Here is a 20,787-nt window from a genome sequence, read left to right on the forward strand (position 1 = left end):
TCCTTAGTTCTATCGGCTCATCATATACTTGAGTTTCTGATACCAATTTCAAGCTCCCAATCCTGGACATGCTAATCAGCTAGTAGTATCTTGGGACTCTCAAGTATTCTGTGTCAAACCAGTTAATACTGAGTGGCAGCCCGAAGGAATAGCTTAGGCTACCTCCATGCCTAGAATGGAGAGAGCTGGAGGGCTCTCGACCACACTCCACTTAGCGTAAGGTCAACATTGCTCAGCACAGGCCAAGTGCAGCTCACTTGTGGCGCACGCCAGCACAGCCTTCCTGCCGCTGTGTGGATGCAAACCCTGGGTGGCCAGGGACATCCTCAGGCAACCCCCACTCCAGGAAGCCCCACACCCCTTCATATCAGACATACAATATGGACCTGTATCGTATGTAAAATATCATTTTTTTTCTGCTGAAAAAGAATGAAAACTTTTTGATTGTGTTTTTAAAACTAATTTTGATTTTGGAAATTTTCTTTTTGCATTTCAGAGGCAATAGTTTCAGGTTGAACACATTCTCATAGGCCCTTGAAAAGATCCTAGGACCAAGCTACTGTGCCTCTGGTAGGTGCCTTTGCTCTCTGCTTTGCTTTCCCAGCTCACCAGCCCCCTGTGCCACTGAGGCAATCACAGCTTCCTCTTAGCCTGGCACTCTGGGAAGAGGTGGGGCGGTGGTGGTGTGTGGAGGGGAGAGAGGAGGACAAAATCCTAAGCTGGCGGGAAGTTCTAAGAGGGAAACCAAGATCTCTATTCTTTATTTAACAAACACGACCACTTTGTATCAGGAGCAGAGAGGAGGCCTGGTAGTAGACTTTAAGCTGGTTATCGGTTAACTAATTCCTATCAAGTTGATTGTAAATCACAGCGACTCCATGTGTGCCAGAGTAGAACTGCGCTTCACAGGGTTTTCAATGGTGAATTTTTTGAAAGTAGATTGCCAGGCCTTTCTTCTGAGGTGTCTCTGGATAGACTAGAATCTCCAGTCTTTTGGTTAGCAGCCAAGCACTTAACTGTTCGCATCACCCAGGGCCTCATTTTAGCGGGCTAGTATTTCCTAAAAAGCATGGAGAAGAGGAGGGGGCTCTCTTTCTGCACTAGGCCTTCATGGGAAATTTCATCTGTCTCCTGTCCCACCGATGAGCTGCCCCTGAGAGAATTCCATGGCCAATGAGCCTCACAAGATAAAGGTTGCCTAGAGAAATGGCAACCAGGAGTTAGTCCTTGGTGACAAGATGGAGCACAGGCAGGCTGCAGCGGCACATGGACGCTGAGGTACAGATGTTCTTTTGTGTGCCAGGAAAATTGGAGCCTCTTAATGAGTCTGGATTTTACTTGGAAAGGCAGTTGTCCTCTTTGGCAGTACGGCCACAGGGATTCACTATAAGGCACTGAGCACGGGCCCATGAGGCGGATCAATGCGAACAAATTCCTGTCAGTTCCAGTCAAAGGTAAGAGATCAATATTACAACAAAGGGGCTTTAGGTAAGCCAGATCCTTACTGAGCTGATTAATTTCTGGGATAATCAAAATGTCAGAGGCTTCCATTTTGGAAGATTGTATTAGGTTGGTTCTCAATCTCTACCACCCAGCTCCAAGCTCTCTCTCTTCTTCTCCCTGATACAGATGTTCCCCATCCCTTTGTTGGTCTTTCTAGGAGTTTCTTCCTGCCGCCCCCCCCCCCACCCCAAATGGGACCATGGGAAAGAGGTGACCAAAGCTGACTTGGAAGGCACATGAAGGCTCTCATCCAAGGTCCAGGGCAGTGGGCAGGCTCAGTACCTGTCTTGAAATTTCACCCACCAGAAATGTAGGGAGAGTCAGGCTGGGGGGACTTTTTCAAGCCACCTTTCGTGTTGTGTTTGGGAGATTAAATTGGGCAGCTTTACCCCAAACACTAATATTAAAAGAAAAATAACCATGATGATTATGAAATTTGAGCCTGGGGACTGCCAGGAATATTCCTAGTCCTCTTGAGCGAGAAGGGAAATGATTTTAACTACTTTAAATCATGTTGATGAGTTGTGATGGCAAAGATATGGGGGAAGGGGTCTCCGTTGCGCCTTGGGCTCTGTGGAAGATCTGGTCTCCCCTTCCTCTGCTCCCCAGGCACCTGCTCTCCTGCTACTATTCCTTCTGGATGGTGGTCCGAGCACTGGCTCTGAAGTCAAATTGCTCAGGTCAGACAATGGCTCTGGGTGGTACAATGGTTAACACACTCAGCTGTTAACCAAAAGCTTGGTGGTTTGAGTCCACTCAGAGGTACCTTGGAAGAAAGGCCTGGTGATCTACTTTCAAAAAATCAGTCATTGAAAACACTATGGAGCACAGTTCTACCTTGACACACATGGGGTCGCCATGAGTTGGAATCAACTTGATGGCATCTGGTTAGGTTTGGTTTGGACACTGACTCTATGCTTTCCAAATTTGACTTTGGGAAGTTATTTAACTCTGGACCTTGGTGTTATCACCTGGAAAATGGGGATATTCATGGTGCCTCCTACCTAAGGCTGCTATAAGGATTGAGATGATTCATACGCAGTGCTTAGCACAGACTTGGCACATAGTAAACCAGTGAAGAAATGTTTACCATTGTCATGGTTGAGAGTACGTGCATTTAGCTCCAGACTCCAGTTTCTCCCCAACCTGTGACCTGCCTGTCCAAGGCTATAATTCTTTAGACATCAAAGCATCAAGGTGGCTACTTGGTTCCCGCATGTTGTTCTGCAATCTTTTGCTGATGGAAACACCGTACTCAATGTTGATGAAACCACCTTTACAGAACAGAAGGTGAATGAATACAAATGCCAATTTATAAAAGGTGCCTTTTAGCCACAGACACTAAATTAAATTTCCAGCAAATCCTTTTAGAGAGGGTCAGTGTTCATTTTCTATAAAATGTGGCTTTCTGAATTCAATATAAAAGCTTTCCTTTAGAAATCCCATTTATGACTTCCTTCCTCTCTCATCTCCCCCTCTTCTCCACCACCACCAGCTCCCTCTCTTTAATTACAGTGAAGGGGGATTAGTCAGCTCAAGTCTCCAGGGAGTTCTATACAGAGCCATCTCTGAAATTAAACTAAAGACAAAATGGCAGCAGGCAGGGAGCAAAGAGAACAGACGAGATTGATTGATTGATTCAAGCTCATCAGATGAGTGTTCAGGACCACAGAGAAGAATGACAACAGAGACAGGAGAGAAAAATCCTCCCGCCCTCTTCCCCCACCTCTATACACTCCATACAAAGCACCCAAGACCTAAGCCTAGTTCCTTCCCTCACTTCTATGGAGCCAGCCCCAGTTTTTGTTATTCCTGCTCCTAAACAGAAAATAACAAAAGTGGGGAAGAATACATCACAGGGAGTCTCTGGGTTGTGAAACCAGTTAACTGTGCTCTGCTACTAACTGAAATGTTGGAGGTTCAAGTTCACCCCGAGGCATCTTGGAAGAAAAGTCTAGTGATCTACTTTCAAAAAATCAGCCATTGAAAACCCTATGGAGCACAGTTCTACTCCGACACACATCAGGATTCCATGAGTCGGAACTGACCCAGTGGCCACTGTTTTTTGTTTTTATTTTTTAATAAATCATGAATGAGAGGTCCCCAGGAGTTGGACTGCTGATTTCTGCAGGTGAGAGTCATTTTTTTTTTTTTTGATTCAGCCCACCTGTCTGGGGACTTGCAGGCCTACCATCATAAGGCTCACTTTCAGCTACCTGACCAGGAGCCCTGGGCCACACTCTCCTCTAGCTCATCTGTGGTTATCAGGGATGGATTACCCAATGAGCCAATGCACGCCGTGCTTACTGGTTAACCCACTCTGACGGCTGTGATGTGGTCTTTAAAGAAGTCTTTAAAGACCAAACAATTTCTCCTTAAAATCCCATTACTGCACTATTCCAGGTTAAGAGGAAAGGGAAAGGACAGATTTTCCTGGCTGAATTATGAATATGAACATGAAGGACCAAAGGAAGAATTTAGGAAGTAAAGTTGGAAGTTGGGTTAGGATTATTAACCTTTATGCTAATGGGTATTTGTTGAGTGCACAGCACGTACCAGGCACTTTACATGTTAGTGCATTTCATTCTCAATACAACTTTAAGGTAGGCATGAACTTATTTTACGTATAAACTTCCAAGTATATATTACAGGTAAGTGGCAGAGCTTGCATTTAACTCAGCTCTGTTGACTCAAAACTCTGGATCTTTCTTAGGGTGTACAATATGGTTTCCTCATAAATTGCTCCACTGGTCTTTGCTTCATTCTCACCTGGAAATAAGGTTACCTTCCCTGGCACCTGGCTACTAACTGATGGGCTGATGGCTCAAACCTACCCAGAGGCACCTTGGAAGAAAGGCTGGGTGATCTCCTTCTGAAAAATCAGCCACTGACAAGCCCATGGAGCACAGTTCTATGCAGACGCACATGGGGCGCCATGAGTTAGTGCTGACTTGATAGTGATTGGTTTGGTTTTCCTCTAGTGCCATGGTTCTCACCCTGTATGGACATGAGAATCACCTGGAGGTCCTGTGGAAACAGACTGTGGACCCTACTCCTTGATATTCTGATTCAATAGGTGTGGGGTTGGGACTGAAATTTGGTAGTCTAACAAGTTCCAAGCTATGCTGCTGGTCTGGGACACCATTTTGGTGAACCACTGCTCTGAAGATTTTCAAATCTTGGATTTTGTATTGCTTGGGGGTCATAAATAAGCTGGTTGTTTAGTACTTTCAGTCCAGATTTCTGGATAGTGTGGTAATAATATAAGAATATCATTTACTGTATACTACTGGCCAGGTACTTTACATATTAATCTCATCTGACCCTCACTAGTAGTGCTACTTGCAGAGGAGGAACAGAGGTCATCAGAGCTTAGGTTGGCTGAGGTCACAGAAGTAATGAAGGGCACAGCAGGAATTCAACCCTTGGCCTTGGCCATTTGCCTGAAAGCTCTTGGGAGCTGAGTCTCCCTACTACTGTGCTGCAAACACCCCTGAGGCTCCACTGACACAAGAAGAGCATCAAGTCAGGGTCTGTTTGGAAAAGCCCACAGAATCCACTTGCAGAGAAACTGACAAAGGGTCATGGGCTGAATGTGGAGGGTAACTCCCCAGGTAATAAGGCATGAGACGTGCTCTAGGTATTAAAGATTACAGGGAGATTTGCTTCCTGAGTTCCACCAAGCTTTTCAGGGTGTGTACTCAGGACGATAAAGAACCAAAGATAAAGAACCAAGTTGTTGCATCCTAATGTTAGTATACCATCCAGAGAGCAGGTGGGTAGGTGGGTGGGTGGGTGGTGGGTGCTGTCCACGGGGATTGGACAGGATGGGGAGAAGGAAGGACTCGCCTCCACCATTCCCAGAGGGGAAAACAACTGTTACCATTGAACTGCCAATGGCACAGGAAATTAGCTAAGCAAATGGTGAATTATTAAGTCACAGCTCTATATGTTCTGTGATAACAAAAATAATAAACTTTCCATCAAAATGGAAAACACGCAAATACAATATATGAAGAATTTCCCCAATCCCAAGGTGAAGAGCGATGACTCTGTCCAATGAATACAGAAGGGCGATTAAGAACCACGGATGGAACAATGACACCTTCCCCCACCCTCCCTTGCTCACCAACACACCCCATGGTTAACAGCAGAAGGAGGACACATCGAATATAGGGCCTGCTGACCAAATCCTCACGAGATGGGTTTGATGAGCAGCTTAGAGCGCTGAATATTGGGCCTGGGTGGTTAGATATGGGAGGGGAAGAAGCAGTGGCTTTTACTTACAGAGTTCGAATCTTCGGCATGTGGTTGAAGCTGGTGACCAGGATGCGGCTGATGTTGTTGTTGTTGAGGGTGCTGCAGAGATTAAAAAAAAACAAAACAGTAAAGGTCACCAGGGCAGCAGCATGGTGGCAGCAGAAGGGGACACCAAGTGGCTTATAGAGGTGTGGGGTGGGGAGGATAAATATGACTGTTAGAAGGGTCATAAATCAGCAGCCAAGGGCCAGTCAGTGAGGCAGCGAGAGACAGGTGGACAGATGTCCAGGTGATAAGGCAATCCACTGACTCCTTTGTTCAGGTAGATCACTGCTCCCCTCCGCTTCCCTCTCAGTTCGTACTTATCCACCTTGAGTTAAAACACCTCTTCCTGCAATCCTATAATGTGCTGGTGCCTTGCTATAATATCTCTAATTCTTACAACCGCAATGCCAGTTAGGGATTAGCGCCCTCATTTTAGAGAAGAAACAGATGTACATCATTTTACTTATGAACACACACTCTACAAGGTGGTAGTGGTTGTTAGCTGCTACTGAGTGCTTAACTGTTTGCACCGCTAATATCCCTCTATCACAGATGAGGCAGTCCCTGGGTGGTGCAAGCTATTTGCGATCGACTGCTAACCTAAAGGTTGGCGGTTTGAACCCATCCAGGGGGATCACAGAAGAAAGACCGGGCAATCTGTTTCCATAAAGATTACAGCCAAGAAAACCCCATGAGGCAGCTCTACTCTATGACATGGGGTAGCTCTACTCTATGACATGGGGTCGCCATGAATTGAAATTGACCAAAAAGCATTTGGTTTGGTGTTACAGATGAGGAGGCTGAGATACAAAAAACCAAGCCTAACTCATTGCCGTCGAGTCAATTCCGACTCATAGGGACCCTACAAGACAGAGTAGAACTGCCCCATAGAGTTTCCAAGGAGCACCCGGCGGACTTGAACTGCCGACCCTTTGGTTAGCAGCCATAGCACTTAACCACTACACCACCAGGGTTTCAGAGAGGTAAAATAACTGTACCAAGGACCCACAGGTGGTCAGCTCTGGAGAGGGAATTTGAATCCAGCACTAATAATTTTTTCTCTCCCCTTCCCATATTTATTGCACACCTATCATGTGTCAGATTTGAAGCATTTAGTATGAGAGAAGAATGAACAGATTAAACTTAATGATGCTTGGTTCTGCCCACTTTGTAATCTTACTAATATGCTAATGCAAACACTTGGCACTTTATCAGGTTGAACCTACTTAGCTTGTTTTGTTTTGGGTAGGTTGGAAGGGGTTATCCATCCTGTCCCCATGGACCCAGGATGCCTTCAGAATATCTCATTAGACATGGCTGAAAAATTTGTTACTGCCATTAAACCAGGCTCTCCTGCCTTTGCAGGGAGTTTCCTGAGGGCAAGGGTTATGCCTCACCCTTCTCTGTAAGATTAGAAATGCCTCTAGGGCAGAAATGGCGCCTTCACTTCCCCTTCCACCCATCCCAGCATTCTAGGCGCCAACTTGGGGAAAACTCTCAGGGCTGCTCACTGACTACTGGTTAGCAATCTGAGCATTCTCTTCATCTCTCAAAGGCAAAGAACAAGCCTTTGTGGAGAAAGGGCTTGCTTGCTTCTACACCCAGCAACTCAACAGCAGGTGGAGTTCACAGATCAGTCCTAATTTAGCTGAATATACAGAACAGTTACACACAGGGCTTGCACGGTAACTGTATCTGGCAATAGTCTGGAAGGGAGATGACTTATTAATGCCTTTGTCATTGTTGTTAGATGTCACCGAGTTGTTTCCTACTCATAGCAACGCCATGTATAGCTGCCAGGTCCTGCGCTATCCTCACAATCGATGCTATGTTTGAGCCCATTGTTGCAGCCGTGTCAGTTCATCTCCTTGAGGGTCTTCCTTTCTTTCACTGGCCCTCTACTTTACCAAGTATGATGTCTTTCTCCAGGGACTGGTCCCTCCTGATAACACGTCCAAACTCTGTGAGACGAGGTCTCATCATACTCGTTTCTAAAGAGCATTCTGGCTGTACTTCTTCCAAGACAGACTTGCTCATTTTTCTGGCAGTCCATGGTATATTCAATATTCTTCACCAACACCATAATTCAAAGAAGTCAATTCTTCTTCAGTCTTCCTTATTCACTGTCCAGCTTTTGCATGCATATGAGGTGACTGAAAATATCATGGCTTGGGTCAGGTGCACCTTAGTCATCAAGGTAACATCTTTGCTTTTCGACACTTTAAGAGGTCTTCTGCAGCAAATTTGCCCAATGCAATCAATGCATCATTTGATTTCTTGACTGCTGCTTACATGGATATTCATTGTGGTTCCAAGTAAAATGAAATCCTTGACAACTTCATTTTTTTCCCCATTTATCATGATGTTGCTTATTGGTCCAGTGGTGAGGATTTTTGTTTTCTTTAAGTTGAAGTGTATTCATACTGAAGCCTGTGGTCTTTGATTTTCATCAGTAAGTGCTTCAAGTCCTCTTCACTTTCAGCAAGCAAGGTTGTGTCATCTGCATATTGCAGGTTGTTAATGAGTCTATATTAATGCCTTACTACACTGATATTTAAATGTGAACCATAATGAGAGCTATAAAACATTTACGATAATAGCAATTATTCCAGGACCAAGATGACTAAACATAGTATTCAGACTTTCATGATTTGCTGCTTGGGGATGGCTAGCCCAGGGATTTCGGAGGGCTGGTAACCTCTTGGATGTTGATCTCCATGGCAGCTATGGTTTTGTTTCCCTGCTAAACATACATTTACTTGATTTCTAGCCTGGGCGGCTATTGCCTGTGCAGGGAGCACCCTGCTCTATCTGGTTCTTGTGCCCCCATCTAGGTAACTGGCATTCAGAGGACGTTTCATTGTCGTAACCCTAAAGTGGCATGGGCCCCTAAGGCAGAGAGCTCTTTCAGATTCTGGTTCTGTCACTTATAGCCTGGGCAATCATGGGTAAGTTCTTTAAACCTCATTAAGTTTTCTCCTGGAGAGATTAACAGCACCAAGCTCATAGAATTTGAGTGGTGATTAAATGAGATGATACTAGTAATTGCCCACATTAACTGAGAGCTAATTTTATGCTGGAATCCCTGGGTGGTGCAAATAGTTAATGTGCTCAGGTGCTAACCAAAAGGTAGGAGGTTTGAGTCCACCCAGACGCACCTAGGAAGAAAGGTTTAGTGATCTACTTCAGAAAAATCAGTCATTGAAAACCCTATGGATGTGTTGACACATATGGGGCCACCATGAATCAGAATCAACTTGATGGCAACTGGTTTAATTGTATACCAGGCTGGCACTAGGCTAAGAGTTCTACTTGGATCATCCCATTTAATTCCTCCAGTCACTATCAGCCAGGAACTTTTGATGTCATCTCCATTTCATGGATGGAGAAAGTGGTGGTACCAGGATTTGAATCCAAGCAAGCCTGGCTCCAGGGAGGATGCCTGAGTTAGTTTCCTATTGCTACTGTAACAAATTACCCCAAACTTCATGGCTTAAAACAATACAAATATGTTCTTTTATGGTCTGAAGGAGCCCTGGTGTTACAATGGTTAAGCACCCAGCTGCCAACCAAAAGGTTGGTGGTTTGAACTCACCCAGTGGTTCCATTTGAGAGAAAGGCTTGATGATCTGCTCCCATAAAGATTATAGCCTAGGAAACCCTATGGGGCAGTTCTACTATGTCTTACAGGGTTGCTATGAGTTGATGGCATACAACAACAACAGCATGGTTTGGCAGTTAAAAGTCTAAAATGGATCTGTGAGGCTACTTTCCTTTTGGAGGCTTCAGAAGGCAGGAGGGCTTCCTTGCCTTGTGCAGCTTGTAGAGGCCGCCTGCATTCCTTGGCTTGTGGCCCCTTCCTCATATCACTGCAACCTCTTGCTTCGATGGTCATATTTCCTACTACTTCACTTGAATCTCCTGCCTTCCTCGTTTAAGGACATCATCAAATTTAGAGCCTACCTGGATAATCCAGGCTTTCCTCATCTCAAGGTCCTTAATTTAATCACATCTGCAAAGTCCTTTTGCCATATAAAGTAACATTCACAGGTTCTGGGGATTAGGACAAGGACATCCTCGGGAGGTGGTTATTCTGTTTAAACAATGCCCTAGAGAAAAGGCACGTACAGCCCTTAGCACATTGCCAGGTATATAGTAAACACTCAATAATTATTGTTAGCTGAGGTCGAATTGATCTGACTCATGGCAACCTTATGCACAATGGGATTGTACCCCTGTGGTCCATAGGGTTTTTATTGGCTGATTTTCAAAGTAGATTGCCAGGTCTTTCTTCACAGTCTGTCTTAGTCTGGAAGCTCTGCTGAAACCTGTTCAGCATCTTAGCAACACGTAAAGCCTCCACTGACAGATGAGTGGTGGCTGCACAGGAGGTGCACTGGCCGGGAATCGAATCTGGATCTCACGTGGCAGGCAAGAATTCTGCTACTGAGCCACTGCTGCCCCCATTCAATAATTAGTAGCTATTGTTATTGTAGCTTGTGTCTGGTTAGACATTTAAAATTTACAGTACATCTCCACATTTATCACATTTGGTACTCAGCACTCTGAGGTTGGAATTATCATTCCCATTTTAGAGATGCATGATCTGAGGTTAGGAGAAGTCAAAGGATTTGCCAAATCCCATTGGAGCTCCTGGTGGATTTGGACTCACTGTTCTTTCTTCATACCACAATATCCCCCACTTACCCACTTCCTCCCGCCTTCAGGGTAAGTCCGCTGCTCCAGCGTGGACCTTCTCTGTCATCTCCACCCCAGCACTGAAATAACTGCACAAGCATCCTCTTGCTTGTTCTGTTCTATTAAAAAGGTCAGTTGCTGTCGAGTTGACTCTGAGTCACAGCAACCTCATGTGTTTCAGAGTACAACTGTGCTCCACAGGATTTTCAGTGGCTGCTTTTTGGAAGCAGATCATTAGGTCTTTCTTCTGAAGTGTCTCTGGGTGGACTTGAACTACCAATCTTGCAGTTAGCAGCCGAGCACTTTAGCCGTTTGCACCACCCAGGGTCTCCCTTGAAAATGAACCAACAGAAAAATAAATGGTATGTCTGACAGTGACCTCCCATCACTCCCCATTGGACTGCTGACCCGGGGAGCTATGGTGACCTCCTCAGCCTCATCTTCTCTACCTTAGCAAGGTCACTGTCCCCATCTCTTCGAGGATTTTTGCTAGTTCTATAGCTTCAACTTCACCGCTCTGCTCCTTTGGAGATATTTTGACAAAATGTGCTTTCCTCCAAATCACCCGGGTTTTTCCTCAGGTAAATGCTCTTAATTTAGCATTTCCTATAAGGGGTCAGGCTCAAGTTCAAGGTCAAATTAATTCTATAAACTTCGGGACCATTCTGGGTTCCTTTTTCTTTTTGTACTACCACAAGTTATGGAACAAACGTTTCAGTATGAAACAGAAATAAAGCCATTTTCCAGCATGAGATTTAAAAGACAGTCCATTCCTCTCTCAAGAAGCCCTTACCTTGTTATAAGTGTCATATTTATACTGAGACCAAGTCTGACCTATATTCTGTCCAGTCATTCTTCTGCTTTGTCATTACTGGAGCATACCTGTTGCCATCCAGTCAATTCTGACTCATGACCACCTCGTCTGTTACGCAGAACTGCTCCACAGGGTTTCTTGGCTGTAATCTTTACATAAGCAGACCTCCAGGGCTGTCTTCCTCAGTGCCACTGGGTAGACTCAAACCGTCAACCTTCAGGTTAGCAACTGAGCACTTAAACTTTTGTGCCACCCAGGACATTTCATTGGGGCATAAATGCCTAATAAAAAGGGATCATTTTCCCTGTTAAAATGATTCATTTGGAGGATGCTAGTCCTACCAATGGGCCCCTTTCTCTCTAGACGGTGAGCACTAAAAGGGGGCATTAAACTCTTCCTCAGTCACTAGGGGACTCAGGAGTTTGTTATTGCTCTCATAGTGTACAAATAGAACCTTAGTACCCCAAAAGAGTCTGTGATTTCTCCTGTCCCTCTGCTAATGTTCCCCAGTAATGATGAATGCATGAGGGGGCGGGGGTACAGGCAACGATTTGCCCCAGGGGCTGGCAAACTACTGCCCACAGGTTAAATCCCACCCAGCACAGCCTACTTTGTGAACGAAGTTTTACCTATTTGTTCATGTGTGGTCTAGGGCTGCTTTTGTGTTACGGCTGCTAAGTGAAGTAGTTTTGACAGAGACTGTATGGCCCACAAAGCCTAGAATAATTACTTTTGTGCTCTTTACAGAAAATGTCACTTGTGTCCTGGCTGCTCTAGAACTGGGCGGTAAGAAGAGGGAATTAGGTTGGAGGCTTTCAAAATTAAAAAACAAAACAAAAAACATGGGCAGCAAAGCCCAGGTGGTAGAACTGGGACTCAAAAGCAGGCAGCCTAACTCTAGAATCCACACTCCTAGCCCGTACTGTGCTTCACACTGACCCCACTTCGTCTGGAACCTGCAATGCTGTGATGGAGTCAGAGCCTAGGGAAAGGTCCCGTTCAAGAGATAGGGCAGGTGAGTCCACCTGGGGTCGGGCGTGGAATGATCTCGGGCAGTGGTTCTCAGAGTGTGGTCTCCAGACCAGCAGCATCACCTGCGCACTCGTTATAAACGCAAATTCTCAGGCCCCACTCCAGACCTGTGATCTGAAACACTGGGCTGGGGCCCAGCCTTGTGTGTCTCAACACGCCCTCTGGAGGATTCTCATGCAAGCTCAGGTTGGAAAGCCACTGAACCAGGGAGAAGGCTAAGTATAGAGTTTAAACCAAAATCAAAGCAGTTGCTGTCTCGTCAACTCTGACATGTGGTGGCCCCATGGGTGCAGAGTAGGACTGCTCAAAACAATTTTCAAGTGACCTTTCCGGAGCAGAGCACCAGGCCTTTCTTCTGAGGCACCTCTGGGTGTTCGAATCGCCAACCTTTCACTTAGTTGTTGGGCTCTTAACCATTACCCAAGCATAAGGGACAGTATATAGGCTGCTCTCTTGCTACTTTTGGGGGAGAGGACCTCTTTTGTAGAAGACATGGTGTTTTCCTGCTTAGAAAGAGGCCCATACTCTGACATAGCAGACAACCCTCATTGGAGGTGGCTGTAATCACCCCTGGGGAGCTCCAACTTGGCTTCTGCTCCCAGGTCCCCACTGTTCTCTGCTGAGTGCTAACGTGTGGTTTTTCCTGGCATCACTCAAGATAGCCATCTTTGATCTGGAGGAGCTAAGTCTAGCTGCAGCCACACCACTCTGGCAACCTTAATAAGGCTGACATTTCCCTCTGTCTCCTCCGATTAGGCCATCGCTTTATCACTCTGTGCTTTCCTGGCTCTGGGTATAATCTGCGTGTTGTGTGTCCATAACACCATGTAATTGGCTCTAATACAATGATATTATCTGTGAGCATGTATCGCATAATTGCAAAACCAGGCATCTGCATTAAGTGCCACTGCAGCCTCTCTGGGGGCCAGCATTCCTGGGCAGGCCACTCTTGGGATAGTGCCCCCCCATCACACAGGTGGAGCTCCTGGACCCTTTGGGTCACATGGGCCCTCTGGTCAGATTGGCCCATTCATCCCCTGTCTCAAGGCAGGGTGACTTCTCCCTAAATCCAGATAAATGAGGTAGCTCCCTCCGTAACTGTTCCTAGGAAGGAGACTCTTGGTGAGTCATCAGCAGTCATAGCAACAGGATGTCTTTTTCAAGTGAGCCTGGAGATGGCCTGACTTGTACCCACAAATGTGCGTGTCTGATGGCCAGCACTCTAAGTCCTGGAAATACAACTGCCTCCAGCAGTGGCTATATTGAATCCACAGGGGCGGACACGACCAAAGTCATCAGAATCATTTCCTGAAGAGCGGCTGAGTGCAAACACTGTGGCTGTACCTTGAGAGAAAAATCTGAACCGCTGCTCAGGGGCTGGAAAGTGCGTGGACCTCAGGGGAGAGGAGGGAGCTCACTTCTGCTCCCCTTTCTTGCTTGGCTCAGACAGGCCAGAGGAATGGAATCAAGGACACTCAGATGCTTTAGGGGCCTGCTGTCCTCCTTGACACACACCTCAAATCAGGCCTGGCTTTTCTCAGTCCTGTGTAAGGGCTGCTGATTGACAGCCATCATGGCACTATGGCTGCTGATGATGACCGGGCCCTGCAACACTCTCCAGGAGCCTGGGAATGTGAATGCTATTGGCTGACTCAGCTCTATTAGGAGGTGTGTGGAGGGTTCCTCTTTGTGGACTTGGCCCCAGGAGAACACCCACTGAATGTTACCCACGGACCTGCTGAAGTTGAGAGGCATCCCCAAGATTCTCCCCCAGTCTGAGGTCTCAGCCATCCTCCCAGCTGCATCAGCTCAGTCATTTTTAGATGATGCTCCACTCACTGTTTTCTCTGCTATCAAGGTTGAACCTGCCTTTCTCACTCAGCTGTACAATGCTCTGTTTGGCTGGGGGCTCTAGGAAACTCCAGAAATCAGAAAGAATAATGTGCAATAGCGCATCCTTTGGGAAAACCTAAATTGGATGTTATAGGTTCTTCCATGAATGCTCTACTTTCCTCTAATGAGCTAGACTAGTAAAGAGAATTGCTTTGGGGTAAGCTTGCCAAGTTCTTTCAATAAAGATGTCTATGACAATAACAATAATAATAATGGTACTATTTATTAACTGCTTACCATGTGCCAGCACTGGGCCAAGTACTTCTCTTACATTAGCTCATTTAATTCTCCCCATATGCCTGAGTTACTATTATTAATTCCATTGTATAGTTAATAAGTTGCGGTCCCTGGGAGGCACAAATGGTTTGTACTTGACTGCTCACCTAAAGATTGGTGGTTTGAACCCATTCAGCAGCACCATGAAAGAAAGGCCTGGCAATTTGCTTCTGTAAAGACTGCAGCCAAGAAAAACCTGTGGAACAGTTCTTTGTAACACATGTGGGTACCATGAGTCAGAGTTGACTCAACAGCAATGGGTTTGTCTTTTTTTTGGTTTAAGTTGAAGCCAAAAAGATCAACTAACTATGCCCAGGCTGCATTCCCCAGCTATTGAGTTGTGAAGCCAATGTTCAAATTCAGGAGGTGTGACATTAGGAGCTGTATCTTCAACCATAACACAAAACTGGACTATCTTCAGAAAGGCGTTGGGTGTCCAATTTGCATGTCTCCTGAGGTGAAGGTGAACCAAGTTGGTTAGTGGTAGATTCACCTCTCACTGACTTCTATGTGGTGGGCACCATGGCTTCCCCAGCGTTTGCCTTACTCCCGAGGCTGTTCAAAAGTGATAGCATTACTCAACCCTCCTCCTGTCCAAGGAACAAAAGGAGTTCAGCATGGAAGGCAGTGGCGGGTGAGGAAGGGTACGTGGAAAAAGGGCAACTAAGTCTCAAAGCCTTCCAAGGTCAAGGTTTAGCTAACACATCTAAGTGTAGTCCAACGCCCAAGCCAGGCTTTACTGTTGGATTGGCTGACTGGAATTTTTAAGACTTCTTCAAAGACCTGAGAGTACAGTCCTGCTCCTTAAACAAAGCTCATCTTTTGCCTGTTAGGAGCAGGCAATGAGTCTCTGTGAGCAGATGGGGCAGAAGGATCGAGAGCGAGACGGAGAGAGAGAGGAGGAAGGAAGGTGGGAAGGCACCACTCCACATTACCTGCTCTCCTGGACTATCCTGGGTGCTGCATATTACTGAGTTCCTTGATCTCCCTGTGGACCGTTTAAATTAAAGCTCATAACCATTGTGTGGGCATATAATGAAAACAACTGATGCTGCACTGATTAGTCCATTACTCTCAACTGTTAGAAAACATAATGATCTCACAAGGGGCCTTATTCACTGACGTATAGCAGTTGAGCTCTCATTTGACACCTCAAATTAGCAGCCAAAGCAATAGCAGCTGGGGTTTTTGTCTCAATATTTGTACCCAACTCTAAAGTGATTTGGCACCGGGTGAGCGTTATTTTTAAACACAGAGTTCTCACTGCCAAGTAACATTTTAAATGGTCTCCAGGTGTCATGTAAAACCTACAGAAATAAATAAAAACAATCAGCTGTCAATTTGGGCCTTTGATGATACAGATTCCTTAACAAAATGGCTCGCCTTGGGTTCATTCCTTCATTATATATTCATATTGTGACAGGCAGAAACTCATCTCCTACCCAGCAGATTCTTGGTGTTAAAAAAAAATGCCTCCAGAAAAAAAAAAAAAAAAAGTACAAAGTGAAGTGAAAGATAAAAAAAAAAAAAAAGATGAATCCTCAAATCCTGCCATTGCTCAGTCAGGTGCTTGGTGGGGCAAGTCTTTACAGTGCCCCGGTGTTTTTGTGGTACCTAGACCCTGAAGAGCTCCTCACTCATTCATTGAGATGATCACAGATATTGCCTGGTGGTGATTCAGAATGCCTCAACAGCCTCCTGGTGACCGACTGAATTATAAAATGTGCCTTAAATGAAAGCATCAATGAGATAGCCCGCCTCCAAATTCTACTTCATCATACGTAAACTGGGAGCCTGAGCCATCAATCCTGTCCACTATATTAGTGAGAAATCCGGCAGATACCAGTGTGCCGAGATGTCTGGTACACATGTGATGGGCTGAGGAAGAAAGTGTGACTTCCGACTTATATACCTGCACAGGTGAGTTTGCAGTTGAGAGGCGGAGAACCCAGCAATTTCCATCTTAGCTGCACTTGATGCCTACCTCAGTAAGACTGGAAGAAGGGGAAGGTTTTTAAAGCATTTACTTGTATGCTAAGTGAAGGCAGAGAGCAAGTCTGTTTTGTGCCCTGTTGCATAGCCAGGGCCTACCCAGTGTTTTTATAGGACGCATGTGCTCAATAAATATTTACTGAGTGCATGGAAGAGTTTCAAAATGCTAAGGGTCAGGTTTTTGGCATCTTTTGACAAAAATAAATTTCCACTCTGAAGAGTCTTCCATAGTAATCCAAAGGTGCAAATTCAATTGCCTATGAGGGTGAGGATTGTCATAGTGGGCTGCTTGGGGGCAATGGCAAACACGACCTTACTCAATGGGATCATCACTTCTTGTTTTAAACGATTGTTCCTACGCTGGAATGGGGGCGCAGTGTTGCTAGTTCTGCCATTTACATGTATCTATATATTTTAACACTATATATATATATAAAAAAACATATATATAAAACATTTGCCATTTCAACGTTTTATTTATATACACAGATACGTTTCATTTACGTATATAATCCAGCGACATTATGTTCATTACATTGTGCAACCATCACCACTATCCATTTCCAAGTTTTTCCATCACCCTTATGCCCTTTTTTTAAAGAGAAAGCCAGACATCTAGAATTTTTATATAAACTCTCCTGTTTTTTTAATACTGACAATTAAATCACCTTGAGGAACCAAATCACCAAACATTTTACAGGCCAAACCAAATACACCTGGGGGCTAGATTTGGCTTGCAGGAGCCAGTTTTCAGCCTCTGAACCAAACAGACTCATTTAATGTATCAATCAGAAAAAAATATATTCATAAAATCAAAGTATTTCAATGGCATTGTGGCTGAAATGTAGTTAAAGTCTTTCTTCCATATACTCAGACTCTTGAAGGGTGTCCGCCAGCTGAGGTATGCTCAAGCAGTCTACTATTCAAATCAATTCTTTAAGCCATTAAAAATCATTTAATGTCTCCCCCCTACTGTCACCCCCCCCTCCCCAATCATTGCTTAGGGACAAAGAGGCCTGAAGAAATTTCTGATTATAAGGCTAAGACTGTGTTCAGCTAGGTAGGTGTGCTCTTGTCTGGGTACCACACTATATTCTTTGAAACACACAAGTCATTTCTCAGTTGCACAGTTGAGAACTGAGCCATGTCAAGCTGCTAGCAGGAAAAAACTGCACAGGGCACATGAAGCTCTGTTCCCAGGCTGGGACGCCAGAGTCTTGCTGTTACTCTCTGATATTTGCAAGGGAGGGAGTCTCTCAGGGGGCTGGGTACAATTGACACCTTGGGCTATTTGGGCTTACAAATGGGCAGGGGCTCCCAGTGCCAACACTGGCATCGGAATTAATAATGTGGAATTTGCTCTCTTCCCAGATTTCCCTTTGACTACACAGCAATCTACTGGGACCATTCTCCAAGCAGTGCTGCAGAACTGGGAGGCCCTGGAAAGAGAGGGTGTTGGTCTCCATGCTAAACGTAAAGTCTTTCCTTTGGCAAAATGCTTGGGAGCTCTGGTGGCACAGTGGTTAAGAGCTCAGCTGCTAGCTAAAATGTTGGCAATTCTAATCCACCAGCTGCTTCTTGGAAACCCTATGGGGCAGCTCTATAGGGTCACTGTGAGTCCGAACTGACTCGACGGCACCTACCAGCAAGGGATGGACAGGATATAAAAGGCGGCTTAACTAATTTTTGTTTCCTGCCTGCTAATATAGGGGAAAGGCAGACGGCAATAAAAGTATTGGATAAAAAGCCAGTAGAGCTTTTTTCTAGCCTGGTTCTTGCATGATTTTTTTCTATGGTGGTGGGCAAGTCACTTGACCTTTCTGAGGGAGCTTCTTTCTCTTAAAATGAAGTGGCAGGTACAGTTGACCTCCAGGATCTTTCTAGCCTCTGAGTCCAGTCTATGATTCCAACTGGGCTGTGCTGGCTCTAAAATGGCATTTTTGGAATGGGATTAGTTAACCATACAGCTGTGGAAGTGGCCATGGGTACCCAGATCTGCACAAAGACAGGTCATTGGCCAAATCTGAAAGTTCCATCTGGCCCCACTACATAGGGTTTGAAAATCGTTATGTAGGAATCGGATCTCTTTCTCCCTTTATGCAGATACCTGGCTCAGCTTCCGTAGGGCTAATGGGCTTTCTTCCCTAATTGACAGTGGCCAATGGGACGGGCTCAGACAGACACGGGGCAATTTTTCCACCCCGCTGACTTGGTGGAAATCATTTGCAAAGGCTGAGAGAAGTAAATAATTGGGATCAGGAAACTAATTCACAGATGGAGGATTTTGCATTGGTGGGAGATAGTTTTAATAATCATACCCCCGTGTCAATGAAAATGGGTCTTCTGCACGTACAAGATCCAGATGTTCCAATTAAGATAGAGAAAGGGAAGGGGGGAGGGTAAGGCAGGTATTTCAAAGCATTTACTCTTAGAAAATACACTGTTTGATTGTTCTGCGTCTTAACCGATATGAAATCGCTCAAGAGGCTGGGAGCCGTGTGAGTAGGGAAGCAGGTCTGGCGGAAGCTATGGAGATTTGGAGGGGACACACCCTGTCTAAACAGGACAAATCCTACTCACTAAATGTGCACTGCCTAGTGAGAGCTTCGTATGGCAGTTTAAATTAAAATAAATTACGATCGAATAAAATGAAGAATTCAGTTCCTCAGTCACATTAGCCACATCTCAAGTGCTCAGCAGCACCAGGTGGCTGGCAACTACCATATTGGATAGCACAGATATGACACAATTCCTTTCTCACAGGAAGGTTATTGGACAGTGTGACTCTAGATGATCACTGCCACATGCAGAACCATGGCTGCTACAGCTTCCAGGTATCCAAGAAAAATTGAAATGATACACTTGCCAATAAAATTACTTGAGTTTTAAATGTTGGCAACTAATTCTAATTGTTTTTAAACACTAGAGAAGCCATATACTTCAGTGGAGAACTGTGCTCCATAGAGTTGTGACCTTTTGGAAGTAGATTGCCAGTCCGTTCTTCTAAGGTGCCTCTGGGTGGGTTCAAACCACCAACCTTTCAGTTAGTAAGTAGCCCAGTGCTTAGCCGTTTGCGCCATCCAAAGACTCCTCTGGAAATGACTAAACCAAAACCAAACCCGTTGCAGTTGAATAGATTCTGACTCATAGTGATCCTATAGGACAGAGTAGAACTGCCCCATAGGGTTCCCAAGGAGCAGCTGGTGGGTTTGAACTGTCGACCTTTTGGTTAGCTCTTAACCACTGCACCACCGGAGGTCTTGGAAACCGTTAAAAAAAAAACAAAAAACAAAAAACCATTAGAACCCTCTAAATTCTAGTTAACTTCAAAGGTTAAAGTGCTGCTTATTTAAATGGGAAAAAATTATGTTTCAAAGTAATTTTCACTTTTTCCTTAAACTAGTGTTTCTCAAAACCAAGCTAGTTATTTTAAGAGCATTACTATCATCAAATTTTGGTTCTGAGTGCATGTGAAGGAGGGGTGTGTTGTGTAGCATAAGAGAACATTTATAGAAAACCCAGTTCCTTTCCTAGTATTCTGGGGGTTGAATGGAAGTTAGTGATGCTTTCCACAAAGTGCAATTTTAATCCTGATTGCCTGAACAAATCACAATTTGCAGCATAGTACCGAAAAAAAAAATCATATTCTGGAGATGTTTTAAGACTTTCATTAAGCAATGACAGTTCTATGTTCAAAGCTATGTCATGACTAAACACCCTGATTCCAAAGACTGTTAAAACAAATAAAATATTTGCATCTCCCAGAGAAATCCAGGTGAGACATTTTGTAAATAAATGAAAATGCATCTAGTAGAACACACTGATTTTCACTGCGGCTCTAATTTTGTTCATTATTAAAAAGAGGAAAAAAAATCACTACTTAGCTGGAGGAATATAAAACCAAAGGTAATGTGAGAAATGGACTGTCTCAGTAAAATACTACCTTGTTAAATGTTTAAAATACTCTGGGACAACCACAACTTTAGTTTTGTTCAGGGTTATGACATAACAGAAAACTTAGAAATTGAGTGGGATGGGCTTCAATTCAATCAATTAATTTTAACTCGGTTTGGTTCAATACATGTTAACTGAGCACCTACTATGTGCCAGGCTTGTGCAAGGTGCTGAGATAAGGATGTATTTATGGGAGTATTTACCAACTTCAATTTTCCCAGACGTTCTGACTGAATATCTGCTATGTGCCAGGCACATGCCTGTGCTATCGTCTTTAATTTCTATCCCAGACCTAAGGAGTTGATATTACTCTCTCCCTT

At 44.7% G+C, this 20,787-nt stretch overlaps 1 protein-coding gene across 2 annotated transcripts in view; it reads right to left on the reverse strand.

Moving 5' to 3' along the window:
- The window catches only part of SLIT3 (slit guidance ligand 3), a 783,747-nt gene that overhangs the window by 192,619 nt on the left and 570,341 nt on the right, over positions 1 to 20,787 (reverse strand). For both annotated transcript variants that reach the window (XM_049874285.1, XM_049874284.1), the window contains exon 7: positions 5,791 to 5,862. In XM_049874285.1, coding sequence (XP_049730242.1) covers positions 5,791 to 5,862 — 72 coding nt within the window. The remainder of the gene's footprint in view (positions 1 to 5,790; positions 5,863 to 20,787) is intronic.

This window comes from Elephas maximus, chromosome 2, assembly GCF_024166365.1.
Source record: "Elephas maximus indicus isolate mEleMax1 chromosome 2, mEleMax1 primary haplotype, whole genome shotgun sequence".
Taxonomy (NCBI): Eukaryota; Metazoa; Chordata; class Mammalia; order Proboscidea; family Elephantidae; genus Elephas; species Elephas maximus.